General features: G+C 49.5%; 3 protein-coding genes across 7 annotated transcripts; all 3 read left to right on the top strand.

The window, feature by feature from the left end:
- Window positions 1–926: 926 nt before the first annotated feature.
- On the top strand, window positions 927–9,096 carry LOC123162568 (putative clathrin assembly protein At2g01600). 3 transcript variants are annotated; one of them, XR_006481346.1, is made up of 5 exons: window positions 929–1,216; window positions 1,366–1,435; window positions 1,511–1,675; window positions 8,159–8,327; window positions 8,749–9,096. XR_006481346.1 is itself a non-coding variant. In XM_044580345.1 (4 exons), exons 1-4 carry the CDS (start codon window positions 1,130–1,132, stop codon window positions 8,203–8,205), a joined length of 369 nt encoding a protein of 122 aa, XP_044436280.1. In that variant the 5' UTR covers window positions 927–1,129; the 3' UTR covers window positions 8,206–9,096. The 3 variants fall into 3 exon arrangements, 2 of the variants coding, with proteins under 2 accessions (XP_044436280.1, XP_044436279.1); XM_044580345.1 differs by having other exon boundaries at window positions 927–1,216; window positions 8,159–9,096; XM_044580344.1 differs by lacking the exons at window positions 8,159–8,327; window positions 8,749–9,096 and adding an exon at window positions 1,741–2,707 and having other exon boundaries at window positions 927–1,216.
- Window positions 9,097–10,695: 1,599 nt separating this feature from the next.
- Window positions 10,696–13,717, top strand: LOC123157386 (uncharacterized methyltransferase At2g41040, chloroplastic). Its single transcript, XM_044575662.1, has 7 exons — window positions 10,696–11,023; window positions 11,586–11,692; window positions 11,786–12,008; window positions 12,231–12,424; window positions 12,726–12,837; window positions 13,193–13,309; window positions 13,404–13,717. Exons 1-7 carry the CDS (start codon window positions 10,868–10,870, stop codon window positions 13,539–13,541), a joined length of 1,047 nt encoding a protein of 348 aa, XP_044431597.1. The 5' UTR covers window positions 10,696–10,867; the 3' UTR covers window positions 13,542–13,717.
- A 167-nt stretch (window positions 13,718–13,884) lies between these two features.
- Window positions 13,885–17,413, top strand: LOC123157385 (uncharacterized methyltransferase At2g41040, chloroplastic). 3 transcript variants are annotated; one of them, XM_044575661.1, is made up of 7 exons: window positions 13,885–14,321; window positions 15,304–15,392; window positions 15,487–15,709; window positions 15,930–16,123; window positions 16,427–16,538; window positions 16,872–16,988; window positions 17,079–17,413. In XM_044575661.1, exons 1-7 carry the CDS (start codon window positions 14,166–14,168, stop codon window positions 17,214–17,216), a joined length of 1,029 nt encoding a protein of 342 aa, XP_044431596.1. In that variant the 5' UTR covers window positions 13,885–14,165; the 3' UTR covers window positions 17,217–17,413. The 3 variants fall into 3 exon arrangements, with proteins under 3 accessions (XP_044431596.1, XP_044431595.1, XP_044431594.1); XM_044575660.1 differs by having other exon boundaries at window positions 15,298–15,392; XM_044575659.1 differs by having other exon boundaries at window positions 13,885–14,366; window positions 15,298–15,392.
- The last annotated feature ends 93 nt before the right edge of the window (window positions 17,414–17,506 follow it).

Raw genomic sequence — 17,506 nt, 5'->3', positions numbered from 1 at the left:
GGAAAAAAATATTTCATACTTAATCGGTCGCTTGCGCGCCGAGCTAGGCGTGCCTGCAGTTTCAACAAATATATTCAAATTGTAAAATCCGTGCTCGTTATCGTAAAATCATAAACAAAATCGAAACTCACCTAGCCAAAATAGCCTTGCTCGTGTTCTTGTGCTTGGCGGCATCGGCAGATCAACCATTGCTAAGCAGGCTAAGACGTCGCTGCTTCACGGATGTCTCAGACATAGTGCTGTGACCGTGCTACTCCTTGGACCCCGGAGCACGAGGTGGCGGACCCTGACGTCGTCCGGGGAGTTGATTCTTTCCTAGCGCGCGGAGGTGGAAGGCACCATCTGACAATAGGGTTGGGCTTGCGTTCGAGGTAGGCGTGCCATGCTCTTGGTCGTGGTGGTCGCCGAGTTGCAGCTCCACCTCGCGGTTCCCGTCCACGCGCGAGCTCTGGAGGACATGAACGGGGTGGTGGTGCGAGGCAACAAGCGGCCGGAGCCCGGAGGCGCTAGCGGTGGTAGGCGGCGGCGAGAAGATGTGATCTGGCTGATGCGAGCCTACGAGGTAATTCTGGATGTCAATCTGGCAGATATAGCCATATAAGAAAGGAGGCAATTCTGGACATCAATCAATCACCTAGATACGTCTTTTTAGAATCAATCACCTGGATACGTATCACCTATGGGATTCTGATTGTGGGCTTGTGGCTTCGTTGTGGCCTGTGGGCTACCTGAGGTATTTATGTAAAAATCGTTTAATATGTTGATAAATCTCTACTATCTCTACTATTAAATCTTTACTATTAAAGGAGGATCGAACGTCGTGATAGTTCGACCTCGCTGGATCTCCCTCCCATCGCACGCACGCAGATCTTTTTCCTTCCAAAAATATGAGGAAAGCTGCGACGCCTCGCCGCTCGATAAAAAAAAAGGGAAACAGCCCACGACCGCACACCTCATCTCCCACTAACCCCACAATCCCTCGTCTCCAATCCTCTCGCGAGAGAAATCGCCGCCGGCGGCTAAGTACCATCGTCCGTCGTGCGCGCGAGCGCGGCTGCCGAAGCTGGACCGCGGGCGCGGCGGGGCGGGGTCCGGAGCCGGGGCGAGGGCGAGGGCAACGACGGCGGTCATGGGGTCCGGCACCTGGCGCAAGGCCTACGGCGCCCTCAAGGACTCCACCAAGGTTGGCCTCGCCAACTTCAACATCGAGTACAAGGTCAGCCCCGCCCATCCTGCCATCAACACCTCGCCTTGTATCTCCTGCCGCATATGACCTGCATCCCGCTCCTCTCTGTATCTGTCTGATTATCCTGCATTGTGCCACATCAATTGCTAATGCGCCCCAAGAATTTCTGATCTCTGCAGGATTTGGATATCGCCATCGTGAAGACGACGAACCACGTGGAGTGCCCGCCCAAGGAGCGGCACTTCAGGAGTGAGTGATTCCCCCTTCCTGACCATGCAATGCGGCATCTATGCGGCCCTGGTGAAATCTTTTTGCTGGATGCAGGGATAGTGTTTGCGAACTCGGCAAATCGCCCGCGAGCCAGGATGTCCAAGACCAAGAGTTGGATAGTGGGTTCCTTGTTTGTGTATCTTGGTAGTAGTTCCTTGTCTGTTTATCTATGCCGATTGATAATCCTTGATTCAATCATCTCCACAAGGTACAACACAGGTAATTTCACCCCATCTCGCTTATTGAATCCTGAAGCAATTAACTTATAGCTTAATTACCTGCAGACTACAGTTCTTTATTGGGAACGAAGGATTCGTCTATATTTCTTCCACTCTGTTTGGATTTCTAGGAAGTCTTTTGCCTATTGTGCAGCACATGAGTTCAAATATTTCTTATTTGATGTAGAATCAAATAAAAAGGTTGATGTTTCATGGCTCAACCAAACTGAAACCAACCTTAGGAATACAACAATTCTTGCTCCGTTGTATGTGCTCCCAACCATTCACATTGAAGGAATATGTACAGAGGCTGGGCTCGTTAAACAACACCGTAAGCCAGAACATAGCTTCAACCATGAACTGCGGTTAATTAGAAGAAAAAAAACCCAATTTGTTATTCTGTGTTTGTGAGCAGTCTATCATGGATTCGGTTCAGTTGGAGGGTCTTCTATGGCTGCAGCATACGAAATAGTACACATCTAGCCATCCAAGATCCAACATTCAAGAAAAGTCTAAGATTTGCTTAACTACTTTTTTGATTTACTTGGGCAGTTAATTAACTGTTTTTCGTAGCTGGAGCTATACTATGTCATGATATACGAATTGAGGAAGAAATTGTAATAGATAGTCATGATATACGACACTTTTCATAAGGTGACTAAAAGATAACCGTGTGTTTCTTGCCGATTTTTTTTGAACCGTCCATGATATTAGAGTTAGAGCATCTCCAACAGCCGCGCTATAGCGCCGCACGCAAAAAACCTTTTAGTGCGCGCGCTGCGGCTGGTTTTGCGCGCCCGCCTGCGCTGGCTCCAGCCGCCGCGCCATAATGCAGCGCGCGCGCGCCGTTCCAGCAGAGCGCAAAAATACAGCGCGCGCGACTCGCCGGGCATTTTGCATATATGGATATTTTGGACAAAAATAAACATGTAAAATTTGACACAAACAAGTTGATGAATAAAAGTTCATGCCCACAAGTTCATCAAAATCATGCCCACACGTTCATCCAACCAAGTTCAAATGCAAACTAAAAGTTCAAGACATGAAAGACACATCAAGCTTCAACTTCATCTTCCTCTTCTTCGTCTTCATCCTCATCTTCCGAAGACGACTCTTCCGCCTCCGAAGATGAACCTTCCTCCCTATCCTCATCACGCACCGCATCACGCACCGCATCATGTGAAGCTCCGACGGTGTTGGCAAGATCTTCAACGGCATCTTCATGGGAATGTGTGTGAGAAGCCATGGCGGCGGAGGTGCACCCATGGCGGCCGGAGGTGCACCCATGCCTCCCATGAGAGAAGCAAAACTCATGCCTCCCATGGCGGCCATAGCGTCGGAGGGTGCTCCAAAGCCACCCATGCCTCCCATGGCGGCCGGAGGTGCACCCATGCCTCCCATGGCGGCCATAGCGTCGGAGGGTGCTCCAAAGCCACCCATGCCTCCCATGGCGGCCGGAGGTGCACCATGCCTCCCATGCCTCCAAAGCCACCAATGCCTCCCATGGCGCCGAGGCCACCGCCTCCCATGGCGCCGAGGCCACCCATGCCTCCCATGGCGCCGAGGCCACCGCCTCCCATGGCGCCGAAGCCACCCATGCCTCCCATGGCGCCGAGGCCATCGCCACCCATTGCACGAACCAAGGCTCTTTTTCGGATCAAGACTTCTTGTTGGGCAAGATTGACATACTCCTTTTGCGCCGCATTGAGGTTAGATGTGTCCATGAAGAACAAGTGCTTCTCCCATTCCAACAACTTAGCTCGCTCCTCGTTGCTCACTTTCCTCTCCTCCAAAGTCACCTTTCTCTCCTCGGCCGCCACCCTTCTCTCCTCGGCCGCCAACCTCCTCTCCTCGGCCACGGCATCTTGGTTCCTTGCCATTTTCCTCACCTCATTCGCTTCGACCCTTGCCTTCACAATAGTTTCCATAGCATTTTTGAGCTCATCATCTCCTTTCTTCTTCTTCTTTTCGGTTTTGTCTTTCTTGCACCCATCCGGTCATTTTGGCTTCGAGTATGAAACCGAGTTGGGTGTGGGGCTTCTCTTGCCGTCATCACTTGATGCATCCTCCTCCTCCTCCTCATCATTCATCTCAATTGCTCGCTTCCGTTTGTTGCTCAAATGCAAATCCTCCAAACCATCACGCTTCTTCCATTTCTCATCATCCTTTAACACTTCATAGCAATGAGGCAAGGTAAAGATCCTGCCTTTCTTGATCTTCCCCTTCTTGGTTGTCCTTGTCTCTTGTTTGAACAAGTTTTGTGCAATGTTGTACTACAAGAAAAACAAAACAAGTTAGCACTTCGGTCACCAAAAACAAGTATGATGAACATATATGAGATGCCACTTACTCGATCATCCTCATTTGTGCCACTTGGGTTAATCTTGTCCACCGACTTTTGCGCGGCCGCCCACTTTTGACAATCCGAGTTGATTGTCGACCATCGGGACCAAAGTGATCTCTCGGAGCGGTAAATTCCACTCTTGTTGTGAGCATTAAAGTGTTCTGTCATTCGCCCCCAATACGCGTCTCTACTTTGATCACCTCCAATGGATGGATCCTTCGACACATGCAAATAAGTGTAGCATAGTAACTTGTCATCGGTGGTGGAGTAATTGCCCGCTCTTCCTCTCGGCGCCTCGACAATTCCCTCACCCTCCTCGTCCACCTCAAACTCATGGTCTTCGAAATGGATGTCATTGGTTTGAGACCAATGCGAATTGTTGGACCCAACACCCATAGTGGACATGTATGCATCATGGTTGAGACTACAATTTTTTTGAACAATGCAAATAAGCTATCTATATGTAAAATGATGATGCATTGAACAAATAAGAAGAAAAAAATACTTGGAAATTTTTTCACCTTGGGGGCATTTCGTCGAACACGTGGTGCGCGTCGGCGGCCGGCTCAACGAGTGAGCTCGCCGACGCTTCGGTAGCAGCCACGGCCGTCGAACGCCCTGCAAGCTTTTTCCCCCTCGCCATGCCGGAGCCGTCCGCCGCCTTGTTCTTCTTCGCGGATGTTTTGCCCTTCTTCGCCCGCGCCGCATTGGGTACCTTCTTCGACGGTGCGGCGGCGGCACGGGATGGCGCCGGCGCGACGCCACCCGGCGCCGGCGGCGTAGTCATCCGCGGCGGCAAGAAGAGGCTATGCGCGAGGCCGACGCTCGGCGGAGCTCCGGCGGTGGCGACGCCAGCGCTCGCCGCGCTAGGGTTTCCGGCGGCGGCGGCGGCGGGGGGGGGGGGGGGTCGCGGATGTACAGCGGGGTGAGCGGGGCGCCGGTGTGCGCGTCCATGGCGGGGGGCAGGGCGCCGGCGCCGGCGCGCGCGGGGCGTAGGACGAGGAGAGGGAGAGAGTGCGGGCGCGAGCGCTCGAGTGTGCCGCGCGCTGTAGCTGGCGCTCCAAATACACCACGCGGATAAGTGTTTTTGACCGCGCGCCCAACCCGTTATCGCGCGCGCGTCGTTTTTGCGCGCCCGCTGGAGCGAGCCGCCGCGTTGCGCGCGCGCTAAAAAGGCCTATTTTGCGGCGCGGCGCTAGTTTAGCGCGGCTGTTGGAGATGCTCTCTTAGAGCATCTCCAACAGGCGCGGCAAAACGCGCGCCCGCGCGGTAAAATCAGTTTTTCGCGCGCGCCGGTTGGTTCCGCGCGCTCCAGTGGTGGCAGGAAGTTAGCGTGTGCGGGAAGCGTTTGCGCGCGCGCGGTAGAAAGCGGCACGCGGCGCGCTAGATTTGGCGTGCCGCTTCGAGCGCGCCTATAAAGTCCCGCGCTTCGCCACGCGCACAGAACAGCCACACGCCCTTCTCCTCGCAATCTCGCCGCTTCGCACTCCACCGCTTCGCCGCGTCGCCGCTTTCTGCGCCACCACCGCGCCACCATGCCGCCGCGCCACCGGGGTGCTTCGGGCTTTCGCGGCGTCCGCGAGCGCCCCGACGGCTGGTACTCCGCCGAGATACGGGCCGACGACGTCCGGCTCGGCCTCGGGACGTTTCAAAGCACGCGCGAGGCGGCCCGCGTGTACGATGCTGCGGCGTGGCGCTTGGACAGGCCCCGATCCCAGATGAATTCCCGGGACGTCTTCACGCGCGAGGAGGCGCAGCGCCTCGCCCCTCCGCCGCGGCTGATCACGGACATGGACCGTGCCGACCACGCTCGGCGGCAGCGCTGTCTCCTCGTCGCCGAGGAGGACGAGCGAGCCATGGCGGAGTGGCGCCGTCGCCACCCAGAGGACGTCGACGCCGAGCATGCCTACTGGGCGGAGAGGACGGCAAGGCGCCGCTCGGAGCGGGCGGACCGGCATCAGCGGAAGGCAGTGGCGAACGAGCAGTGCGACATCGTCTCCGCAGGTGGGAGGTCGTTCTTCACCTCGGACGATGAACATTGGGACGACGTCTGGCTCTCAACCTCGGACGACACCGACGAGGATGACGATGGTGATGGCAGCGACTTAGAGTAGTTTTCTATCTATGTATGCCGTAGTAATTTCTATCTATCTATCTATGTATGTTGAACTATCTATCATCTATGCCGTAGTAGTTGCACCGATGTAAAATATCTATGTATCGCTTTTTTTATCTATGCAATTTTAATTAAAAAAATATTATAGAATGAGCGCAGGCGCTGCATTTTACTGCGCCTGCTGGAGCTGCGCGCGCGCGGCTTTTCAGCGCGGCTGCTGGAGCAAACGCTGCGCGCCGCGCCAAACCAGGCGATGGGCGCGCGCCAAATCTGTTTTTACAGCGCGGCACGTTGGGCGCCTGTTGGAGATGCTCTTAGACACAAGATGTTGGCTGGAAATATCACATGTCATTATTAGGCATCTTTAGGGATGGAGGTTAGGCATTGTCAGCCAATGGCGAGGGGGGGGGGGGGTTGTGAAGTAGATCTTTTCTGAAATTACCAGCAGTTGCACACAAGTTTCATTGTTATCTCTACTATTAAAGGGGGGTCGAACGTTGTGATGGTTCGACCACCTCGTTCGATCCCCCGCCTCGTACGATAGCCATCCCGCAGTGTCCCACACGCCCGCACAAAATCCAGCCTGCAAGCCGGCAACTCATCCGATATTCGGCCCATGGACCTCCTCCCGTCCCCGCTCGAAACAGAAAAAAAACCGCCACGCCCTCCCGTCCCCGCTCGGAACAGAAAAAAACATCGCCACAGATGCACACACGTTCCACGTCCCACTCTCCCCACCCCTCGCCCCAGATCACATCTCTCTCCCTGACTCCCGAGTACATTACGTTGCTCTCCCCGAACCCTCACCCCCGATCCCATCTCTCTCCCGCCGCCGGTTGTGCTCGACGTCCCGTACCCACGCACGACACCTTGCGATCTGCCCACAGAGAGAGAGGAGAGAGGAGAGAGAGAGAGAGAGAGAGAGAGAGAGGAGAGCAGCGGCGGTGATGGGTCCCTTTCGCCCGCAGAAGAGAGAGGGCGGAGGGAGGAAGGAGGAGCAGGAGCGCAGTGGCGGTGTTGGAGGCCTTTTGCCTGCAGAGAGAGAGAGAGGGGGAGGGAGGGAGGGAGGAGGAGCGCAGCGGCGGTGCTGGTCGATCCCGTTCCACTGGATCCGGATCGTCAGGAAAAGCGGACGCGGCCACTGTCGATGTATGCAGTTCAGCGCCCCTGTCAAACGGAGATTGGTAGGGATGACATAGAGAGGGACTTCGCTGGCAGGCCCCGACTCGCACCATCTTCATGGGCAGAGCCTCCTCCGAGGGACACCAAGTGGGGATGAGGTGAGGCCAAGGAAGAACACATCGGGATGGCCAAAGAGGTAAATGGTTTAGTACTGCCTGTGATTTTTGTGTGGAAATCAGTGTCTGCAGTTTCTTTAGTCCATGGGATTGGTGAGTGTGTTGTGCTCAGTTTGTTATCTTAGGAATTAGTTACTTTGGGCAAATAGGGAAAGCATCAGACTTAAATCTTTTACTGCTACGACGATGAAAATCAGAGAAATATAGCAGGTCGTGTTTGTGCTCCATGCGATTTGTGACTGAGTTGTGTTTAGAATCCTGACTTGATGAAACCGTGGCTACTTTACTTGCATTGGGGCCATAAGGACAGCATCTGCCGTGACAGAACTCCTTTGGCTGTCGGAGGAAATTTCAATAAATATGGTCATAGGTAGATTGACTGTAATAGATGATTCCAGTGATTAGTGGCTTGTGCTGGATTAGAAGGTATTATCTTAATATCCAACATCTCCAGTTTACTATTATGGTTCAGTACATGATTACTTACAATAGCTTTACAGGGGACTATCAGTCCCTAGAACTTTGTTCCTTAAAAGTTATGTGCAATTCTTTTCTACCAATATTTTGTCCAGATAATTTCCTATAAATCAGTAAATTGTTTCATTTTGATTCAAATTGTTTCATATTGACCTGTTACCATATTAAGTAGTCATCCATACTGGCCGTGCATTTTCTACATGAGTAGCTCGTGATTATTTGTGCTCCATGGTCATGCTAATTGTGTAGATGAAGGATTGCTTGGCTGTTCGTGGCGGCCGTCACCGGCTGGTTGATCGTCCTCACAGCTGGTGTCCATCGAGGTCGTTGACTCCTCTGTCCGCCTTTGTTGCTCCCGCTGGTCTGATCGGCCTCACAACATGTATCATATTGCAGTTTAGAAACGTAACTACATAAGGTACTCCATGAACATTGGTACACCTTTATTTTTCTGCTAAATTGTTCCGGATCACATAATGCACACCATGAGCACTCAGGCGAAGTTATTGTGTGCCAGGTTCACCTATTTGTTATTGTTTCCATACTGACATGCATCCAGAGTCTCCATCCACAAAGTTATAGTTTTATTGTGCAATTAAATGTGTTTGATCGTGGATGGCATTTCTATGTACTTCATAATGTTTAGTATGTTTGAACGAACCCGATCACATTTAATTTGTCTTAGCATATTGCTTTACTCATAAGATTATCTCTCCTTCCTAATGAGCTAATGGTGAAAGGGAGAATCTTTTTCTGAAATGAAGCATTATTCAGGGTAGAGAATGTACGGAGGTGCATCCTTTTGAATTTGAGAATATTTACAATTCACCCACTTGCAGCTATGGCCTTGACCTAGCAGTGAAAAGGGTTTGATGCCCTCGCCAGCAGAGGTGGTCGCGACGGTGTGCCTGAGTGTACACATCACCATCCTGGTGGATGAGAAGCAGGCGTACAACAGCAGGAGGATAATTCACTCAGGACAAGATCGGTTACTTAAATTGTTCATCAACATGGTCTTGCAAGTCGTTGAATCATGTTCCGTCACCTCTGCTTACTGTCACTCTTAAGGCAAGAGGACCTTTTCTAAATGTATTCCAGTATTGTTGAGCCTCTTCTATTTTTTACTTTTGGCATGAACAGGGATTCGTTTTGAATACTATTACGTAAGTACATGTTTGTAGTTAGCATGGAGCCATAGACTCATTTGCCATCTGCGCTTGCTGTTTCATATGGTTTTATCAATAGTAAAGCTTTTGGAATTACAATCATAGTGGTTTACTTGGTGGCCAGTGTTCCTCAAGCTATACGAGATTTGGTTAAGACATGGGATCCTTTTTTTTCACTCATGACGATAAGTATTTATATCTGGAATTCAAGTTTGAGCCACATGTATATGGTTTGGTAGTACTTTGTAAGAAAGAGGTCATACTATTTTGTGGGATGAGCGCTTTAAGGAGGGTTTACTAGGACCACAAGAAGGCTTATCGTGGGTTCGTCGATAACAATGAAACAACTAGCAAGGCTGGGTCAACATTGGCGGCGAATAACGATGGTGAGAGACGTGTAAAGTTATATTCCGTGGCAACGCACGGGCACTCAGCTAGTAATAGTAATTGCCTATTAATCAAATTATATGCGGGTCCATGGGTACACGGGTATGGGTTATACTAAATCATACCCGTACCCGCTATACCCAATGGGTTTTAAATTTTTCCTATTTGTGTACCCATGGGTATTTTTCTAACCTATACCCTTGCCCTAATAGGGTTTTTACCCACCGGGTATGCGGGTAATGGGTACCCATTGCCATCCCTATTTGCACATCGATCCATCGGCAAGGTCACTAAACCGATCAATTCCTTCACCATCCTCCACACTTGCAATGTTAAACGACATTTGTAGAAAAGGTGGGGTGTTGTCTTGTTGGCTCTCTTCATAGTGTGCATTAGACCACCCCAATCTTTGCAACCGGTCCACCGTTCAATGCCTATTTTGCAACGCCAGCCAAACGAGTCAAGGATGTTGAACCGACCACAATAGATGTATGAGTGGTGACGCCATGAGCTACAGTATCGACCGAGCATGCTGAAACCGACGACTACGATACTGGGACCGTCGAGCGGAGTTGCGGCCGTCGGGCCGAGATGCTGGAACTGACAAGTCATGGTGATGGGACTAGCGGCGCCGGATGCTGCGACCAACGACATTTGGGCACTGTCAGAATTCCTAGAGCAGATATCGACGTGTGCCACAACCGTGGTCGGCGGTTGTTGCGACCGGCTACAGCACCATCCCGGTGGCAAATAGATGACACCCTCATCGTATCGGCGGTCATCTAGGGGTGCCGATGATGTTGGGCCCAGCCACATCGGATGCTACGACTACCAGGGCGGATATGCTGTGGTCGGTTGCAATGGTGATGACCTATCGCTTGATCGCTGCAAGTACGAGTGGGCTCCGCGACGAGCATCTGGTGGTGATGCAAGTGGTGGGCGGGTTTTGTGTGCTGTGTCCCGACCTCCCGGGGCAGACGACCTTACCAATGATCTGTTGCGATGCGGGCCGGCGATCCCATTTTTTTCCTAGTGTAGAAGTAGAACGCGAGTGTGGCAGAGAGGACGAGTCGTGCATGAGAAGGGGTTGACTTGATCCAACGACTGTAATTATACCTGAACCCAAGGGCTCGGGAGGTGACCGATCTGCAATATAGCCGGTCGACCGACGTCGAGTGCTGCCCATCTAAAAAGAGAAAATCTGGACCCAACGGGCAAGGCGCGAACGGACGGGGCTGGCGCCACGCCTGCTGAGCCCACCACCACCACCACACCCCTGCTCCTCCACTTCCGGAGCTTGCCAAACACCATTTCTTTCCTTCACTTCTCTTCCACGGCGCGTCTCCACACTCCAGGCTGCACCGTACCACTGCAATTGCTTTGCAGCTCCGCGTAGGCGTCGCCCATGGAGCTCGCGGTGAGAGCCGCGGCGGCTTCCTGCTCCTCCTCCCCGTCGCTCCATCCCCCGCGCGTCCCCTGCCGCCTTGGCCGCGGCCCAGGCCTGCCGCTGCCGGCTCGCCGGGTGGCCGTCGCCGCAGCGGCGGCCATCGTCCTCGACCCGGTATGTGTTGATTCACCTACCTACGCCACTAGCTGATTCACATCTCAGGAGAAGCAAGATAACGCGTTGTGTGTGCTAGAAAAAGCGGGGACGATTGTCGCACCACAAGTGTTCGGTGTTATGTCTAGGCGGGGCTTTGGCAGGAACCAGGCTCTGTAGTTGGTCGAAAAGTAATCAATCGAGTCGAGATAGATGTAAGTTTAGCAGAGCTTTTCAGTTTGGGGAGATGATGTGTGAGTCATGGCCTGCACTGCACCAGATGCAAAGATTGAACCTCGCATGGTAGATTAGTGACTCAGCTAAATGGTTATATGGCTGCTGCTGATATCCGTATTTCTGTTGCCTTACATGCATAGGATGATTGGCCTCTGCAATCTAGCTTCCACTATTTAACTCTGAAGAGCTAATCTTGCTAGCAAGCGGTCGCGTATGCTTCAGAAAGAAGCAGCCTGTTTAATACTCCTAGCATAGTTTACAGTCGCGTTAAGTGTAAGCATTTGATGTTATGCCAAGGTTGGACTTTATTTCTACCATGTGAAACTGATGATCACTATGCAAACAGTTACAGGAGATGAAAACCGAGCAGAATGATGTTTCGAAAACTGAGGTCTTTGCGTGCCCTGTTTGCTATGAACCGCTGATAAGGAAAGGGCCGCCAGGCATGAACTTGTACGTCTAAAGTCCATGAATTATCTTCATCTCTCATGCATATCTGTTGGCTGGATTAGGATTTATGTTGTTTGGCTTCTACACATGTCCCAGGCCGGCGATATATAGGTCCGGATTCAAGTGTTCAAAATGCAACAAGTCATTCACCAGCAAAGATGTCTTCTTGGATCTCACTGTCACCTCAGGAATGAAAGAATACAGTGAACTCAAGCCTGCTAGAACCGAACTGTTCAGGAGCCCGCTCGTCTCCTTTCTTTACGAGAGGGGGTGGCGTCAGAACTTCAATCGGAGTGGCTTCCCTGGCCGCGATGAAGAGGTACATTTCTAGGACGCCTCACTTCTTCTATTGCATAGACTTAAGTTGTTGCTGCTCGCTAAGTTCTTACATACCTGGCTTGTAAATGCATACATCCGTCGCAGGTAAGATTTGGTGCTTCATGTTTTGTTGTTGCAACAAAAAATGATCACCACTCTTTCATGTCTACATAATATTCATGTTTTTATGCATATAATTCTGATGTACCGTTGGTTTTATCAGTTCCAAATGGCTCAAGACTATTTCCAATCAGTCGCTGGTGGTATACTCGTTGATGTCAGCTGTGGCAGTGGCTTGTTTTCAAGGAAGTTTGCAAGCTCTGGGGCATACTCATCTGTGATTGCTTTGGACTTTTCTGAGAATATGCTCCGCCAATGTTATGACTACATCAAACAAGAAGAAACCCCTATGAACACGTGAGCTTTCCTTCATGCTTATTTTGAGCGTTTCCTGTGAGGCTTGAAAATATGTCTTGCAACATCCAACTCTAACAAACCGTCAAGTAGACAACTTGGGCCATCACAAATTTTTGTGTGGGAACTAGTGCTTTATTTTAGTTTAACAACATAAAAGATTACGATCTATGTGTTCAGCATGTAATTGAACGATATGTGATAATCTGCTCCCTCACTTCAATCTGTTACTACCTCAGAATGTTCTTTTTGTTCTAAGTACAGTACAGCAAATACTTACTGTTTTCTTCTTTTGGTTCTGCAGGAACCTCGCACTTGTAAGGGCTGATATTTCGAGGCTCCCTTTTGCTTCATGTTCAATTGATGCCATTCATGCTGGAGCCGCTATCCACTGTTGGCCATCCCCTTCAAATGCGGTACAGTACCTGTCTCGTTTTCACTTTTGATTCAATGTTGTTCGTGGTTCATAACTTAACATATTAAAGCTAGTGTCTTCTGAATTGCTATTTTATCCGCCAGAGTCCACTGAACAATTAGCCAATCCAGAAATCTTAAACCACTTTCGGCATTACATGAGAAATAATGTTCTGTATTTCTGTTAATTATTGACCACTGAATGCATCTATAAAGTCAACCACGATAGTTTAGTGCTTAGTTAGTTTGCTTTGAACAGCTTTGCGCAGGAACAGGGCATCTGACCTGCTTACCTATCTTTTTGTCATATAAACTTATTCATCACCATGACATCCCCCACTGCTGTTTGAAAACCAGATAGCTGAAATCAGCCGTGTGCTGAAGCCCGGTGGTGTATTTGTAGCGACAACCTTCTTATCCACCCCCACGAACAGCGGCCCGTTCTCTATTGACGCACTAAGGCCACTGAGACAGGTAAAAGAAGTCGTCGATCGTCTAGCACTAGTACTTATGTTCTGCGTGGCAGAGGTTACCTAGCCTGATGCACCTTCTCTGCTATGTGCTGCAGATTGTTGGGCCAGTGAACAGCAGCTACAACTTCTTCACCGAAGGAGAGCTGGAAGACCTGTGCACATCCTGTGGCCTGATCAACTACAGCAGCAAGGTGCAGAGGTCATTCATCATGTTCTCCGGGCAAAAGCCATAGCTGAGTACCATATCCAGAATTTCTCTGTATAGCCAGCCACGGTATATATATATATAGCTGTGCTTTTTTTTTTACGGGTATATGTATAGCTGTTATGGTTAAATCAGGTGGTGAGAATGTAACTTAAACCGCATTAGGCAATTGAACCAAAATGCATGGTCTCTGACTCTGATGAACAATAGTAGCATTTCTTCAGGTTCAGGCATCGAGCAAAAGTTTTACACCTGAACAATTGTGTTGTTTCTGCACCATAAATAAACTTTAAGATAACTGCTGAACTATAAACCTTTTATGGTATCCATTTCTAATTAAGCTTGATAACGACCTGAACATCTATTAAAATCTTCAAGGGTAAAGACTGAATTCCTTTCTAGAGAAGATCAAGAGGGACGTATCCTGAATGGATGAAACCCAAGAGAGTATCGGTGCAAACAATCACACCGGCTGAGTGTTTGACAGGATCTCGTCATCAACCAATATGATTCCCAGGATGCACAACAAACCTCACCATACAGCAGCAAGAAAGACTTCAGTTTCCAAACACCATTTCTTTCCTTCCCTTCCCTTCGCTTCCCCGGCGCGTCTCCACACCACACTCCAGGCTGCAATTGCTTTGCAGCTCCCATGGAGCTCGCGGTCAGAGCAGCGGCGGCTTCCTGCTCCTCCTCCTCGTCGCTCCATCCCCCACGCCTCCCCTGCCGCCTTGGCCGCAGCCCGGGCCTGCCGCTGCCGGCTCGCCGGGTGGCTGTCGCCGCCGCGGGGGCCATCGCCCTCGACCCGGTACGTACCTACCTACCCCACGAGCTGATTCTCATCCCAGGGAAGGCAAGGGAACGCGTTATGTTTGCTAGTCTGCTAGAAAAAAGGGGGAACGGTTGTCGCCCGCCAAATGTTTGGTGTTATGCCTAGGCGGGGCTTTGGCAGCAGGAACCAAGCTTTGTACTGTATTTAGTAGAGTAACCGATCGAGACCTAGGCGTAAGTTTAGCAGACCTTTTCAGTTTGGGGAGGTGGTATGTGTTGTCATGGCGTGCACTGCTGGTATTTGGCAACGAGAGGAAAGACTGAGCCTCTCGCTCAATGGTCATATACCGGCTGACATCTGGATTTGGAGGCAGCTATCGCCCTCGACTTGGTACGGATGCGCCCAAGACTAGCTGGTTCTATCTTAGGAAAGAAGGGAGCTGGCTGTGCTTACTGTTTACTAGGAAATGGAGAATGGGTTGTCGCACACCACATGTTTGGTGTTATGCCGAGGCGGGGCTTTGGCACTAACCTCAGTACAGTAATCAGTGGGCTCAAGCTGGTCCAAGTTTAGCAGAGGTTTTCAGTTTGGGGAGATGATGTCCTGAGTCATGCATGACCTTCGCTGCTGATACTTGGCCATGATGTCCCAAGATTGGACCTCACATGGTAGATTAGTTACCGAGCTTAATGGTTATGCAGCTGCTGATATCTGCATTTCTGTTTCCTTACATGTACAGGATGCCTGGTCTCTGCAATCTAGCTTGTACTCCCTCTGTCCCTTATATTAAGGGACAGAAGTAGTACTACTATTTAACACTCTAGATCTGATCTTGCTAACAAATTGCTCATGTGTGCTTCCGGAAAGAAGCCTCTTGTTTAATACTGTATTGTATTTACTGAACAGGTTGTGTTAAGCATAAATGAATGTTTTGCACACCAGGTGTTTGATGTTATGCTGAGCTGCGACATTATTCATACTGTGTAAAACTGATGCTCGTTTATGTCAAAAGCTTCAGGACATAAAAAATGAGCAGAAAGCTGAGGTGTTTGCATGCCCTGTTTGTTATGAACCGCTGATAAGGAAAGGGCCACCAGGCATGAACCTGTATGTCCAAAGTCCATGAGTTTCCTTCATCTCTCATGCATATCAATTGGTTGGATTAGGATTTATGCTTTTTCGGCTTCTACGCATGTCCCAGGCCAGCGATTTATAGGTCCGGATTCAAGTGTTCAAAATGCAACAAGTCATTCACCAGCAAAGATGTCTTCTTGGATCTCACTGTCACCTCAGGAATGAAAGAATACAGTGAACTCAAGCCTGCTAGAACCGAGCTGTTCAGGAGCCCGCTCGTCTCCTTTCTTTATGAGAGGGGGTGGCGTCAGAACTTCAATCGCAGTGGCTTCCCTGGCCGCGATGAAGAGGTACATTTCTAGGCTGCCTCACTCTTCTGTTCCATAGCCTTAAGCTGCTACTTCTCATTAAGTTCCACTTCTTACATATATGGTCTGTAAATTCATACACCCATCGCAGGTAAGATTTCGTGCTTCATGTTTTGGTGTTGCAACAAAAAATGATCATCACTCTTTCATGTCAATTCATGTTTTTATTCATATAATTCTGATGTACCGTTGGCTTTATCAGTTCCAAATGGCTCAAGACTATTTCCAATCAGTCGCTGGTGGTATACTCGTTGATGTCAGCTGCGGCAGTGGCTTGTTTTCAAGGAAGTTTGCAAGCTCTGGGGCATACTCATCTGTGATTGCTTTGGACTTTTCGGAGAATATGCTCCGACAATGCTATGACTACATCAAACAAGAAGAAACCCCTATGAACACGTGAGCTTTCCTTCGTGCTTATTTTGAGCGTTTCCTGTGAGGCTTGAAAATATGCCTTGGAACATCCAACTCTAACAAACCGTCAAGTAGACAACTTGGGCCATCACAAATTTTTGTGTGGAAACTAGTGCTTTATTTTAGTTTAATAACACAAAAGAGTACGATCTACGTGTTCAGCACGTAATTGAACGATATGTGACAATCTGCTCCCTTACTTCAATCTGTTACTACCTCAGAATGTTCCTTTTGTTCTGAGTACAATACAGCAATTACTTACTGTTTTTTTTTCTTTTGGTCCTGCAGGAACCTTGCACTTGTAAGGGCTGATATTTCGAGGCTCCCTTTTGCTTCAAGTTCAATTGATGCCATTCATGCTGGAGCCGCTATCCACTGTTGGCCATCCCCTTCAAATGCGGTATAGTCCCTGTCTTCTTTGCACTTTTTTGATTCAATATTCTACTATTAAAACTGGTGTCTTCGGAATTACTATTTTATTCGCCAGAGTCCACTGAACAATTAGCCAAAAGCTTAAACCACTTTGGGCATTACATGAGAAATAATGTTCTCTATTTCTGTTAATTATTGATTGCTGAGTGCGTCTATAAAGTCAACCACGACAGTTTAGTGCTTAGTTAGTTTGCTTTCAACAGCTTTGTGCAGGAACAGGGCATCTGACCTGTGTACCTATCTTTTTGTCATATGAACTTATTCATCACCATGATATTTCCCACTGCTGTTTGAAAACCAGATAGCTGAAATCAGCCGTGTGCTGAAGCCCGGCGGTGTCTTTGTGGCGACAACCTTCTTATCCACCCCCACGAACAGCGGCCCGCTCTCTATTGACGCACTAAGGCCACTGAGGCAGGTAAAGTCGTTGATCGTCTAGTGCTACTGCTTATTTTCTGCATGGCAGAGGCTACCTAGCGTGATGCACCGTCTCTGCTATGTGCTGCAGATTGTTGGGCCAGTGAACAGCAGCTACAACTTCTTCACGGAAGGAGAGCTGGAAGACCTGTGCAGATCCTGTGGCCTGATCAACTACAGCAGCAAGGTGCAGAGGTCATTCATCATGTTCTCCGGGCAAAAGCCATAGCTGAGTACCATATCCAGACTTTCTCTGTATAGCCAGCCACAGTGTATATATAGCTGTGCTTTTCTTTTTACGGGTATATGTATAGCTGTTATGGTTAAATCAGGTGGTGAGAATGTAACTTAAACCACATTAGGCAATTGAACCAAAATGCATGGTCTCTGACTCTGATGAACAATAGTAGCATTTCTTCAGGTTCAGGCATCGAGCAAAAGTTTTACACCTGAACAATTGTGTTGTTTCTGCACCATAAATAAACTTTAAGGTAACTGCTGAACTATACATCTTTTATG

Source organism: Triticum aestivum, chromosome 7B (genome assembly GCF_018294505.1).
Source record: "Triticum aestivum cultivar Chinese Spring chromosome 7B, IWGSC CS RefSeq v2.1, whole genome shotgun sequence".
In the NCBI taxonomy this organism is placed as follows: domain Eukaryota; kingdom Viridiplantae; phylum Streptophyta; class Magnoliopsida; order Poales; family Poaceae; genus Triticum; species Triticum aestivum.
The sequence above is the reverse complement of the archived record's forward strand: the minus strand, read 5'-3'. Positions and strand labels throughout refer to the sequence as shown.